Here is a 13,536-nt window from a genome sequence, read left to right on the forward strand (position 1 = left end):
GTCCCAATCCTGTTCCATAGGAGGCAATCTAATCACCCACATAGCAAAAACAGTTTCTGTGCACTCAGAAGGCAAACAGGAAGAATATTTTGCAAGAAGCTGTAGAGAAGCACCACTTGTCATAGTGAACAGAGAGGGCAGTAGAGCATCAGAATCCATTTTCCTCTGGAAGGAGGAGCATTAGAGGCTAGCATTAGAGGCTCTTGGGATTTCAGCCGATCTTAAACTGATGAGCAGCCTTGGGGAAATTCCAAGGGCAGCCTTAAATGATCACTTCGCCTGTTAGAGCCTTATTTGGATCCTGTCCCCACTCCCCCAGTGCTCCATCACCTGCCATGGCAGGGGTCCACAATGACACTGGGGGTGGGAGGGGACAGTTAGAGTGGCCGCCTAGTGGTGCCAAATGGTGTTCAGCACAGCTGGGTGAAAGGAACTCTATCTTGCCTCCATACTCTGGGTTGGTTCTGTGTCCAGCACGCTAGATCGGGCCTGGGTTTTGGATCTGTGTAGTTGTTGAAGCTCAGCCTGTGATTGTGTTTCAGGATCAGAGTGCTTTGGATGTGGGGAGTGATGTCAATGAGTTTCAAGATGGCAATCGCTTGGTCAATTATATTGATGCAGAGAATGACCAGGAGATCCCTGTTCAAAGTGTAGTTTCCCATGAGAATGCCCCTGAGGGGTGTGGGGATGATGGTGTGCTCTCTGAATTGCTACCAGAGTTCCCATGATTTGGAGCTTGAAAACAGCTAGGCACCAGGAGCAAAAATTAATGAGCAAATAGACGGGAGGAGATTAGTCAAAAACAGAAAAGCCAAACAGTGGATTCAGCATTCTGCCAGGCTCTGAGAGAAAAAGATAAGAGATTCTAAGGCAAAGCGAAACCAATTTCTGAGCTCTTGGAACATAGCTAACAAGGAGATAAAAGTCCCAGGTACAGAATATGTAGTCAGATGTAGCATCATTTGGAATCAAGTCAAGATCTTGTCCTTGTTTCATGGAAGCCTTGCTTGGAAGATTCATGTTTAAGTGCCTTTTGTTTCATGGTTTTGATTCTTGGATTCTATGATTTTATATTCATACCTTAGATTCATGTTTCCTGGTTTCTTGGATTTTATTAGAAAAGTTTTGACTTTGTTTTCATGGACTATTTTTCCTGGATTACTTTGTTCCTGCTTATCTTCTTACCTAATTGGATATACCTATTTCTTTAAAGTGCTTTTTACTTTACTGCTTTTTAATTATCTTCAATAAAAGGATTGTTTTTCCTATTCAACTGTGTGGTGTTTAAAGTCAGAGGGCTTTTCCTGTTCTGAAGTGCAACAGTAGTCTTCTGATTTCTTCAGTATGGTCTCCATAACAACTAAGAGAACACATGTAGGTTGAATGTCCACTCCACATGACTTCCCTCTCCCTATGTTGTTGGGCATTTCACTTCCAGTCAACAGCCTGAGAAGACCTCTGCCTGCAAAACCATACTTCTCACAATTGCCGCATTCACATCTTTTAATTATTATTATTCATGTAACTTTGCAGTTTTATGAGTAATTGCAGGCACTGATATGGATCTCTTACTTTTTGACGGACTTCATATGTCCATTTGTCCATTATGGCAATCATAAGTGCAGAATATACAAAATAGGAAAAAGCTGGGAATTGCAAGGGTGTTTATGAACAGTGCTTGCTTTCTGTAAAAATGTGGATGTCATTAACTGCATAACTATGAACTCACACAAGGATGATACCATAGTCTTATAACATTGTGAAATCTTGGAGTTGCACAATTCTTCCAGAAAAAAGGGGGGCATGGACAAAAAGGAGCAATGTGTGAGTATGTCCAAGTTGATCATCCAATGATAGGAAAACACAGGTTGGGAGGAGAGTTATCACTGTGACACCATATATTTCTTCCCCATAGGTAAAGTGACAAGGCAGCTCTCGAGAGAGAGAGAGAGAGAGAGAGAGAGAGAAAGGGGGGGGGGACACACAAACTTCCATGCCATTCAGAACTAAGTTGTGAAATCACTTTTGATAAAATCTGTAACTTCAGATTTGTACCACACTTTTCCAGTCACCTAACACTCAGACTTCCTGGCTCTCATAATCTTGGTGGGATGACACGTTTTCTTTCTTCACCACTTTGAGGATTTTGCAAATGTTGCAGTTCAGTCATTGCACTTCAAACAGTGTCACTATGGGAAACAAGTAGCTTGCAATTTTTATTTTATTTTACTCCTCTTTGTCACAGCAGCACTGTGAATGGTTGGAAATTGTGTCATTTTTGTGTCAAATGAAATATCCCGAAAAAATCGGTTTGAAAGTTAAGATCGGATCCTATCAAAACCCTCCAACATTTCAAGATTTAATAGCTAAGATCTCAAAATGTTGTATAACGTCTAAAACAGGGTAAATTTATTTGAACCAGGTAAGAGCATATGTGAGTGTAAATCACCCTTCTCCACATAGTCTGGTATTCCTCTCAGGAGGATATTTAAGCATAGTCCACAATTTTCAAAATCCTTGACCTTATTGAGACATTACTCTTGACACTGTTCTAATTTTTGTTACCTGCTTTAATGGGATGTCTTTTGCTGGAGAGGCCCATCTGTTGTATCTTCTATATCACTAATGAGTCTGGTGACGACTGAAAATTTAGAATCGGCAGGATGGAAACCCAATCCCTCTGAAGATCCATCAACGATTTTCATGCAATTTCTCCAATAAATCCAAGAACAGAATACCACTCCTTCTTGGCCAGCCTTCCCCTCCTCTTTTCTTCATTAGGACCACGTGCCATAGATAACATATCATTCAGCAGAGTTTTCAGCTCTTTCATTGGTGGATAAAATCCTGAAATAGGCTGGTCTTTTTCCATCCTTTCTGGTCTTTGCATCAGGGGAGATGCAAATCAATGATGATTTTACCATTTATCATTGCTTCAAATCTATTATAGAGATTTTGATCTGCTTAAACTTCAAATGTCTGCCATTTTTGATAGCGTGTACATGTATACGTGCCTTCAAATTGTCTGTTGATGTATAGTGATGCCATTAATTTCATAGGGTTTTCATAGACTTACAAATTGATTGCATTGACATCCCTTGAACTGCCCGTGTGGTGCATCGTGGTGCATCAGTCAAGCATTAACTCTGCACAGCTTCCAAGATAAGAAGGGATCTGGTATTTTCAGGATGTTTGGGAAGATGATGCTTTGTCAGTTCAGCCTAAAGTATCATGTTCTGCAGCCTGCTGTGGTACAGATTTGTCCATCCTACGATGAAAAAAAAAGAGCTGCATCCCATTGTCTCCTATGTGACCTGATAACTAAGACAAAGTATCCACAACTCTTGATTCATTAGTCTCTAGTACAGGAATCTCTAGTTTATTTGACAACAAAGTCAGTAACAAATAATTTACATTGACTGAATGGGGCCATGTCCTGCAGCCTTGTGATCTGACATTGTTGGAAGAAAATTATTTCAAAATGACTCTGTTGGTAGAAAATAATCACTAATGACAACCATTTAACATGATTAATTTTTGTTTCATGTCAGGAATATTTCATGTCTTTGGACAGATTTTTAATAGGAGATAGCATTTTCCACTAAATGAAAATGCGTTAATCCTTAGGAAATTAGAAATTATTTGTCCTAATGAACACACCAGATTGAGTATAAAAATAATATTACTACAATGCATCCGATGCCTCCAGTCTTCCCCATCCCCCCCACCCACCCTCTGCAGTACTGTGTATGTTACAGCAGAGGGTATAACCCTGTTTCCTGATGGAATTACATGGGCTTGTCTGATGCAGTGGGCAGGAGGGGGGGGGGGGAATGCCACCATGCTGCATCAAATGAAACTGATTCTGTAGAGTTTAATGCTTCATTCTATCCTGTCTCATAACTAAAAATACCTTTCACAAAATAAAACAAAGCAGAAAAAAATTAACAAATGAAAAAAATATATATTGCATGGTGTGAATGGAATTATAGATTTAGCTCCTGGATTGTTATAGCTAACAAGAGCATACTTGGATAAAGTGTGAGCCACAGAGCAATTCTGGATTTACTGACCCAAATCCACTCTCTTCCATTAGAATGTTGTGGCACTTAATAGATGGAGATGGTTAGGGTGGGATATTGGTGTCTCTCCCTGCTATTTGTTTTGATGTTGCTGGTGGTAGCATGAAGAAAATGCTGATATGCATTTGAATGTTTGGTCTAGTGCAGCACTTAAGTGCAGCAGAAGGATGATTTGTTGGGACAGTGAGGATTATGCTGCAATCAGCATTTGTAGTGCTTCAGTGATTTAGGCAAGTGGTTTTGTCCCATTTTTAAAATTCATTAAATTGTGTCGAGAAGAACCTCCTAAAAGAACCTTATTTCTTTTATGCAGGAAAGGCAAAAAGTAAATAAAAATTAATTAAAGATTGTTGTCTTGAAAGACACTCTTGAGTGTGTGTCTGCCCTCAAATCACCTGTCTATTTATAGTTAAACCATTAATTTCCTAAGTTTTTTAAATATGTGGCATATTCAGAAATGGTTTTGTCAGTTTCGTTGTTTAAATTACAGCATGTGGCAGCACCTGTTATTCTTTGGTGATCTCCCATCCACGTACTAACCAGGGCTGACCTTACACAGGTTTTACAATCAGATGGAAACTGGTGCCTTTGGGGTCTTGATGCCTTCAGCATCATTTCAGAAAGGCTTTGTCCGATACTCCTTGAAGAGAAAGTGATTCTGTTTACCCAGAATATTTTGGTCATTCTGTGCAAATGAGGATTTACGGTTGCAGCGAGTATCTGTCAGCCTCCTTCTCCACAAAATCCTTTTAACAAATAATCCATGAATGGGGCCAGAGCGCTGTAATCTTTTGCCTGTATGTGTGTGTGTTTCAAATGGGAAAGAGAAATGTCTCTTACAGTATTACCACTGGGGCTGGGAAGCAGAGATGTAGCCTTGAATGGATGGATTTTCAGTTCTCTGAAAAATCACAGGCCTTGCAGGCAAGGGAGACCTGCGCACTGCTTCTTAAACTGTGAGCTCTGACTCCAAATGGGGTCCTCTTGACTCAATGTGGGGTCATGAAGAAATATGCAATGGTAAAGAGGTTTCCGAGTGCCACCCATTTACACAAATCTGTGTGCCGTGCTTACAGTGGACCTTGCAGAAAATATTTCAGCTGTACTCCACAAAATCAGCTTGCTAAACAGCCTTGGGCTTGCTAAACAGCCTTGCAAATGCTGCTTAAGTATCAGCAAATGCTTGGGTTTTTATAATCATTTTATATACCTACACATTTCTCTGGCAGGAAAGGGGTTGAGAGTGGGAAAAGCTTAAGCAGCCCTAGAAGAGAGCACACTGTACACAGGATTATGAGTATGCGCAGGGTGTGTTGTCTCAATGTAAACTCTGCTGGGAAGCCCTCCCCCAAGAGATTCCTTCTCAGCTGTGTGTGGCTTGTGTACATAAGACTGCCTCATATACTTCGTATGCTTTTCTTAGCCAAGGTTTCTCCAGAGGTGGCTCAGCCTGCTCCTTCCTCTGAAATGTGCACAGACAGTGCTGAATTGAGGACAAATGAGGCTCTGTGTGAGTTAAGTTATGAGCCCCCTTTCTTGGGCCCTGAAGGAGGTAGGCCCAGTACGGCCTACACTGCCTGCTTTGTGACACACTCCCACAGACTATCAACTCCATAATTATTTCTGGAATACCTCAAAAACAGAACACCACAGATTTTGCACCACAGAAGCAAAATCCATCCTAAAAAAAAAATTGTCCACAAGATGCCCCCCCCCCCCTCCACCCCACCAACTGGGGCCAGTGGTTAAGCACACCTCAGCACAATGGGAAATCCTGCACTGGGGATATTTGAGGGGGATGTCAAGGAAGCCTTTATCAGTGGCCGCACTTCCCCCGCACAGGGGAAGTGACCTTTCTACCTTGGCTTTCAAGTTGTTTCAGACTTAGGTTGACCTTGAGCAAGGGTCGGGTAAATGACCTTGGAGGGCCGTATGCAGCCCCTGGGCCTTACTTTGGGGACCCCTGGGTTAAACCCTTGTGCCAGCAGGACTGCTGACTGACAGGTTGGTGGTTCGAATCTGGGAAATGGGAGTGAGCTCATGTCTCAGCTCTATCTCCCTATGCGTGGACATGAGAGAAGCCTCCCACAAGGATTGTAAAACATAAATATATCCAGGTGTCCCATGGACAATGTCCTTGCAGATGGCCAATTCTCTCATACTAGAAGTGATTTGCAGTTTATCAAGTGGCTCCTGACATAGAAAAACCCCTTGTATAATTTCTCTAAACTCAGTGGACACTGGTTGGCTATTCATCTTCCAGGATCGGAATGTGTGCGTGGCTCTGCATTCCAACAAACATTCCCTTAAATGTGATCCACAAGCAAGTGCCATTTATGGTGGGGAAAAGGACTGTCTGCCCTTGCTCCGGGGTGAGAAGCGGTTCTCCCAGAACTTCTGTGTCTCCAGTGGAATTAACTTTATTTGTACCTCGCTAGCATCTCCCGAAGGACTCGATGTGGCTTACAAAGGCCAAGGCCTTAAACAACAACATAACAATACACAACCTAAAACAATTTAAAAAAATTAAAACAGTTAAAGCAAAATTAAACAACGAGCAATAAACAATACACCAAGGCACAATAAAACTGGGCCGGGCCAGAGGAATGGGTACAGGATTAAAAGTGCTGATGTGACAGGTGATATGTAAGGCTTATAGGGTAAGTGCAGTGTGCGGTGTGCGGCAATCTTAATTCTAATAAAGTGCTTCTGGGACTTGTTAATGGAGTTTTCCTATTCTAGAAAGGCACATCGGAACAGCCAGGTCTTCAAGTTCTTTCTAAAGACTGCCAACATAGGGCCCTGTCTAAGATCTTTGGGGAGGGTATTCCAGAGTCGGGGGCCACCACAGAGAAGGCCCTATCTCATGTCTCCACCAAACGCGCCTGCGACACAGGCGGAATCACAAGCAGGGCCTCTCCGGATGAACGAAGTGAACGCATGGGTTCGTACACGGAGATGTGGTCACGCAGGTAGGATGGTCCCAAACCGTTTAGGGCTTTGTAGGTAAGCGCCTGCACCTTAAATTGGGCTCGGAAGATAAACGGCAGCCAGTGGAGCTCCCTAAACAGAAGGGTTGACCTCTCTCTGTAAGGAGCACCAGTTAACATCCTGGCCACTGCCCGTTGGACCAGTTGGACCGAGCCGTTTTCAAGGGCAGCCCCACGTAGAGTGCATTACAGTAATCCATTCTAGAGGTGACCAAGGCATGGACCACCCCGGCCAGATCAGCCTTTGCGAGGTACGGTCGCAGTTGGCGCACGAGTCTCAATTGTGCGAAAGCCCTTCCGGATACCGCCGATGCCTGAGCCTCAAGCGTAAGCAATGAATCCAAGAGGACTCCCAAACTGCGGACCTGTAGCTTCAGGGGGAGTGTAACCCCGTCCAACACAGGTTGCCATCCTATACCCCGATCCGGTTTGCGATCGACCAGGAGGACCTCTGTCTTGTCGGGATTGATCTTCAGCTTGTTCCTCCTCATCCAGATAGACACAGCAGCCAGGCACTCGTCCAGCACCCGAGGGGCCTCCTTGGAATTAGGTGGAAAAGAGTAGTAGAGTTGTGTGTCATCTGCATAGAGGTGGCACCTAACTCCAAAACTCCGGATGACCTCTCCCAGCAGTTTCATGTAGATGTTAAAAAACATGGGAAACAGAATGGAGCCTTGCGGGACCCCACAGGACAAAGGCCAGGGGTCCGAGCAGGCGTCTCCCAGCTTCACCATCTGGGATCGACCCTTCAGGAAGGATCGGAGCCACGACAAAACCGTGCCCCCGAGACCCATCCCAGAGAGTCGACCCAGAAGGATACCATGATTGATGGTATTGAAAGCCGCTGAGATGTCCAAGAGAACCAACAGAGTCACACTCCTCCTGTCCAGCTCTTGAACATGGCCATATAGCCCGAAAAAACCTACAACAACCCAGTTGGGAGGTCTGTTGGAAAAGTCAGGAGAAAGCTTTTGGAACATGACTATACAGCCTGGAAAACTCACAACAACTCAGCAATTCCACCTTTCTTTCCCCATCCAGCAGGCCTTCCTGCAAGGCTTTCAACATTAGTCTGGTGGTTAAATTATTATTTATTATTATTATTATTATTATTATTATTATTATGCTGCAAGTCGCTTCTGGTTGCTTCTGGATTGAGAGAATCAGCCATCTATGAAGACATTGCCCAGGGGACGCTCGGATGTCTTGCAATCCTGCGAGGAGGCTTCTCTCATGTCCCCCATGTCACCCCATTGTGGGGTGTCTGTGCCTTACACCACTGGAGAAATTACACTGCTTAGCAGGTATTGCACCACCTGACATCCACCGGGAAGTAGCAGCCAATAGTGAAAGGACCAAGGCAGTGACATCTCCAGCCCATCCCTTGTTTGGGTATCAGCCAGCATGTCAACGACTTAAATCAACAAATAGTTTTCTAAGATCTACAGCAGTGTTTCTCAACCTAGGGGTTGGGACCCTTGGGGGGGTCGCGAAGGGGTGTCAGAGGGGTCGCCAAAGACCATCAGAAAACACAGTATTTTCTGTTGGTCATGGGGGTTCTGTGTGGGAAGTTTGGACCAATTCTATCATTGGTGGGGTTCAGAACGCTCCTTGATTGTAGATGAACTATAAATCCCAGCAAGTACAACTCCCAAATGCCAAAGTCTATTTTCCCCAAACCCCATCAGTGTTCACATTTGGGCATATTGAGTATCTGTGCCAAGTTTGGTCTATACCTATCATTGTTTGAGCCCACAGTGCTCTCTGGATGTAGGCACACTTCAACTCCCAAACTCAAGGTCAATGCCCACCAAACCCTTCCAGTATTTTCTGTTGGTCATGGAATTCTGTGTGCCAAGTTTGGTTCAATTCCATTGTTGGTGGGGTTCAGAATGCTCTTTGTTTGCAGGTTAACTGTAAATCCCAGCAACTACAACTCCCAAATGACAAAATCAATCTCTCTGCCAACCCCACCAGTATTCAAATTTGGGTATACCGGGTATTTGTGCCAAATTTGCTCCAGTGAATGAAAATACATCCTGCAGATCATTATTTACATGGTGATTCATAATGTTAGGGTTATGGTTGGGGGTCACCACACATGAGGAACTGTATTAAGGGGTCGCGGCATTAGGAAGGTTGAGAACCACTGATCTACAGAGACACTCGCTGGAACACCTCAGCAAGCGAGAGTCCAAAAGTGGCAGGCTCAAACCCAGCACCTCAATCCGTGGGTGATACCAGACGAGAGACTCCCCCCTGGGCACACAGAAGACTGGGCGACTTGGAAGGCGTTGAACAGACTGCGCTCTGGCACCACAAGACGCAGAGCCAACCTCAAGAAATGGGGCCACAAAGTGGAATCCATGACATGCGAGTGTGGAGAAGAGCAAACTACAGACCACCTGCTGCAATGCAACCTGAGCCCTGCTACATGCACAATGGAGGACCTTCTTGCAGCAACACCAGAAGCACTCCAAGTGGCCAGATACTGGTCAAAGGATATTTAATCAACTACCAAACTCACAAATTCTGTGTCTTTTGTATCTCAGTTCTTGTGGGTTTTTTCGGGCTATATGGCCATGTTCTAGAGGCATTTCTCCTGACGTTTCGCCTGCATCTATGGCAAGCATCCTCAGAGGTGAGGTCCTCACCTCTGAGGATGCTTGCCATAGATGCAGGCGAAACGTCAGGAGAAATGCCTCTAGAACATGGCCATATAGCCCGAAAAAACCCACAAGAACTGAGTGATTCCAGCCATGAAAGCCTTCGACAATACATTGTCTTTTGTATGTTTGTTTGTTTGTTCTGTCAAAAATGTAATACAACTGTTCGGTTGCCTGACACGATAAATAACATTATTATTATGCTTGTTTCTACCCTGTACTTTTGGTCTCTTTGGTCGGCCGCCCCGCTGGCAGGCTGGAGACGGGGCTATTCTCCACCTCTGGTCGGGAGGGCTGTGGCAACGCGCTCCGTGAAGGCGCCAGGCGCTCGGCTGCCGCTTCTCCATCTCTAAGGCGCTCCGCCTCAGCGCCTGCCTCCTGTTGCCAAGCCACCAGCGGGAGCCGCTTCGTGTCAAGGCGCATCCCCCTCCGCCGCCGCCGCCGCCGTCTCCCTCGCAACGTGAGGAGGGCTGAGGCGAGGGAACAACAATAATCCCGCGTGTTATCCGTCGCGCGCCGCCTCCCCTCCCTCCCTCTCTCCCTCTCTGTTTTTCTGAGGGAAGGAAAAGCAAAGGCAAGCGCATTTCCCCCCAAAACAACCAATCAACACCCCCCTCCCCATTCCTCCCTCCCTGAGTGCGCGCGCCCTGCGTGGGAACCGGGGCGCCTTGTCTCCGGATTGGCTGGGTGGCAAGAGACGTCACAAAGGCGGGCGAGGGGCTTCACGCGCCTATTTGCGCCAGAGAGGACTCGCGGTGGTGGAAGAAGAAGAGGAAGAGGAGGAGGAGGAGGAACAGCTGGCGCACTGGGCGCGCGCGCTTGCATCCATCTATCTATCTCTCTATCCAATCTCCTTCCCCTATTGGACCGCGCGCGAGGAGCCTTTGACGTCAGCCCGGGGTCGCACCGTCGGGCGGCTCGGAAGAGGGAAGAAGAAGAAGGCGCGCGCCGACGGGAGCTGCCCGGCGCGGGCGGGCGGCATGTCCGCTGAGGCCGCCCTCCATGGAGATCGCCTTGGTGACGCTGGAGAACGGAGGCGCCACGGCCGTCGGAGGAGAGGCGGATAGCGGGCCCGGCGCGGAGAGCAGCGAGGCCCTCAGCCCAGGACGCCGCCCCCGCCGCTGCCCGCGACGCCTACCCCCCGCGCCGCCGCCCGAGGAAGGCATGGCCATCGCCAGCGGCGGGGATTGCCCGGCCTACAGGGCCTGCCCTTCGACGGCCCCTGCGGAAGGAGGCGGGCCCTGCGGTGGCGGGGAGGAGCTAGGCGAAGCGGAGTGCGAGAGCGCCCTCTTGGGGCAGCAGCGCGTGCTCATCAACATCTCCGGCCTGCGCTTCGAGACCCACCTGGGCACCCTCAGCCAGTTCCCGGACACCCTCCTGGGCGACCCCGAGAAGCGCATGCGCTACTTCGACCCCCTCCGCAACGAGTACTTCTTCGACCGCAACCGGCCCAGCTTCGACGGCATCCTCTACTTCTACCAGTCGGGCGGCAAGCTGCGCCGGCCCGTCAACGTCTCCATCGACGTCTTCGCCGACGAGATCCGCTTCTACCAACTAGGCGAGGAGGCCATGGAGCGCTTCCGTGAAGACGAGGGCTTCATCAAGGAGGAAGAACGCCCGCTCCCGGCCAACGAGTTCCAGCGGCAGGTCTGGCTCATCTTCGAGTACCCGGAAAGCTCCAGCTCAGCCCGCGGCATTGCCATCGTCTCAGTGCTGGTCATCCTGATCTCCATCATCACCTTCTGCCTGGAGACGCTGCCCGAGTTCCGGGACGAGCGGGAGCTGCATGTGCCCCTCCCGCTCCCACCCAACGGCACCCTGGGGGACCTGCCCCGCCCACAGCCCCCCAGCACCCTCAGCGACCCCTTTTTCATCATCGAGACTACCTGCGTCATTTGGTTCACCTTTGAGCTGCTGGTGCGCTTCTTTGCCTGTCCAAGCAAGCCCGAATTCTCCCGGAACATCATGAACATCATCGACATCGTAGCCATCATCCCATATTTCATCACTTTGGGTACGGAACTGGCTCATGAGCAGCAGAAGGAGGAACAGCCTGGCAGCACTGGCAATGGAGGCCAACAACAAGCCATGTCCTTAGCCATCCTCCGCGTCATCCGCTTGGTCAGGGTCTTCCGCATCTTCAAACTCTCCAGGCACTCCAAAGGCCTGCAGATCTTGGGCCAGACTTTGAAAGCCAGCATGAGGGAGCTGGGTTTGCTCATTTTTTTCCTTTTCATCGGCGTGATCCTCTTCTCCAGCGCCGTCTATTTCGCCGAGGCCGACGACCCCGAGTCGCACTTCTCTAGCATTCCGGATGCCTTTTGGTGGGCGGTGGTTACCATGACGACGGTGGGTTACGGAGACATGAGGCCTGTCACTGTGGGGGGCAAGATCGTGGGCTCCTTGTGTGCCATCGCGGGCGTGCTCACCATTGCCCTTCCCGTCCCCGTTATTGTGTCCAACTTCAACTATTTTTACCACCGGGAAACCGACCACGAGGAGCAAGCCATGCTCAAGGATGAGTCAAGTGCTCCAGGCAACTCGGCTACAGATTTGAAGAGACAAGCCAGTAAAACCTCATTGGACAAATCTGTTGTGCACTTGGAGAATGCCGAGGGGATGAACAATGTGATGAGATCTGTAGAGAAGGCCAATATCAAAGCTAAAAGTAGCATAGATCTTAGGCGGTCTCTCTATGCGCTCTGCCTGGATACTAACCGGGAAACAGACTTGTAAAACAAGGGAAATTGATAGGGAAATAGAGTAAACTTGGGGGAACTATTTGCAAAGGGCAAACAGGACTGCCAGTTAGTATTTATTTTTAAATTTTTTGAATATAGTAGTTGTTTAAAAAAAACTTTCAGGAAATACAAATTGATGTTGTTGCTGGGTTGTTTCTATTTGTCTGTTGGTTTTCAATGTTATCTTTTACATGACATTAAGAGTGTTGCCTATTTATAAATCCAGCTAAGACTAAGTTAGACACTTCCCAATGTCTATGAGCCTTTAAAAACCAGAGTGTTGTTGCGTACAGATAATTTATTATTTAAAGGTGGGTTTAAAAACAATCAATTTGTATCTACAATCCTCTTTTCCATACCTCTTTTTCCATGGGAAGAAAATAGATTCTATGTTGGTACTGTACTTTGATTTGGAATAATTCTATTTTCAATATATGTGTGATTATATTTATAAATGCAAAAGAGCACTTTAGAGATGTACAAATTTATGGACTCTCCAAGAACATTTAGTTAAAGCATTCCTCACATTTAAGTGCAAAACTGGTTTTCTCTTGTATGAAGTGTGTGTGGTGTGGTCAGCCACCTAGCAGAAAAAACACTGTTTTCACAGCTGTTTTTCGTTACCTTGGCAAAAACCCAACTCTTTTTTTCATAATAAATACATTTAATGCTATTTCATATTTCTGTCTATCCCATAATGTGTTCTTCTTCCCAGGAGGGTAAATCTTGGGAACTTTATATTGTCAGTCTTTTTAAGTGGCAAATTTGAAGGATTTTTTTTAATAAACAAATAATTGTTTATTATTATTTACATTAGATCCAAGTGCACAATAGATCAAAGGTAGTAAGTAATCACCATGCATGCAAAAATGTGTGTTCTGGAACATGGAAACATTTTGAATATGCACCCATCTCCAACTTGCATCATCCTGTTTACAAATGTTACTGTTTTTACAATCATTCTTCATCGGTGGATGCTTCTGAAAGAATCTAATTAAGGCAGCTAGTTAAATAGAGTTCTTTTGGCTCCTATTCTAGAGGAGAACTGGAAAAGGAC

General features: G+C 46.6%; 1 protein-coding gene across 1 annotated transcript; it reads left to right on the forward strand.

The window, feature by feature from the left end:
* The first annotated feature begins 10,407 nt into the window (after positions 1 to 10,407).
* Positions 10,408 to 13,159, forward strand: KCNA5 (potassium voltage-gated channel subfamily A member 5). Its single transcript, XM_060778056.2, has one exon. The coding sequence runs from the start codon at positions 10,741 to 10,743 to the stop codon at positions 12,472 to 12,474; it is 1,734 nt and encodes a 577-aa protein (XP_060634039.2). The 5' UTR covers positions 10,408 to 10,740; the 3' UTR covers positions 12,475 to 13,159.
* Positions 13,160 to 13,536: the final 377 nt, after the last annotated feature.

Source organism: Anolis sagrei, chromosome 5, assembly GCF_037176765.1.
Source record: "Anolis sagrei isolate rAnoSag1 chromosome 5, rAnoSag1.mat, whole genome shotgun sequence".
Lineage (NCBI taxonomy): Eukaryota > Metazoa > Chordata > Lepidosauria > Squamata > Dactyloidae > Anolis > Anolis sagrei.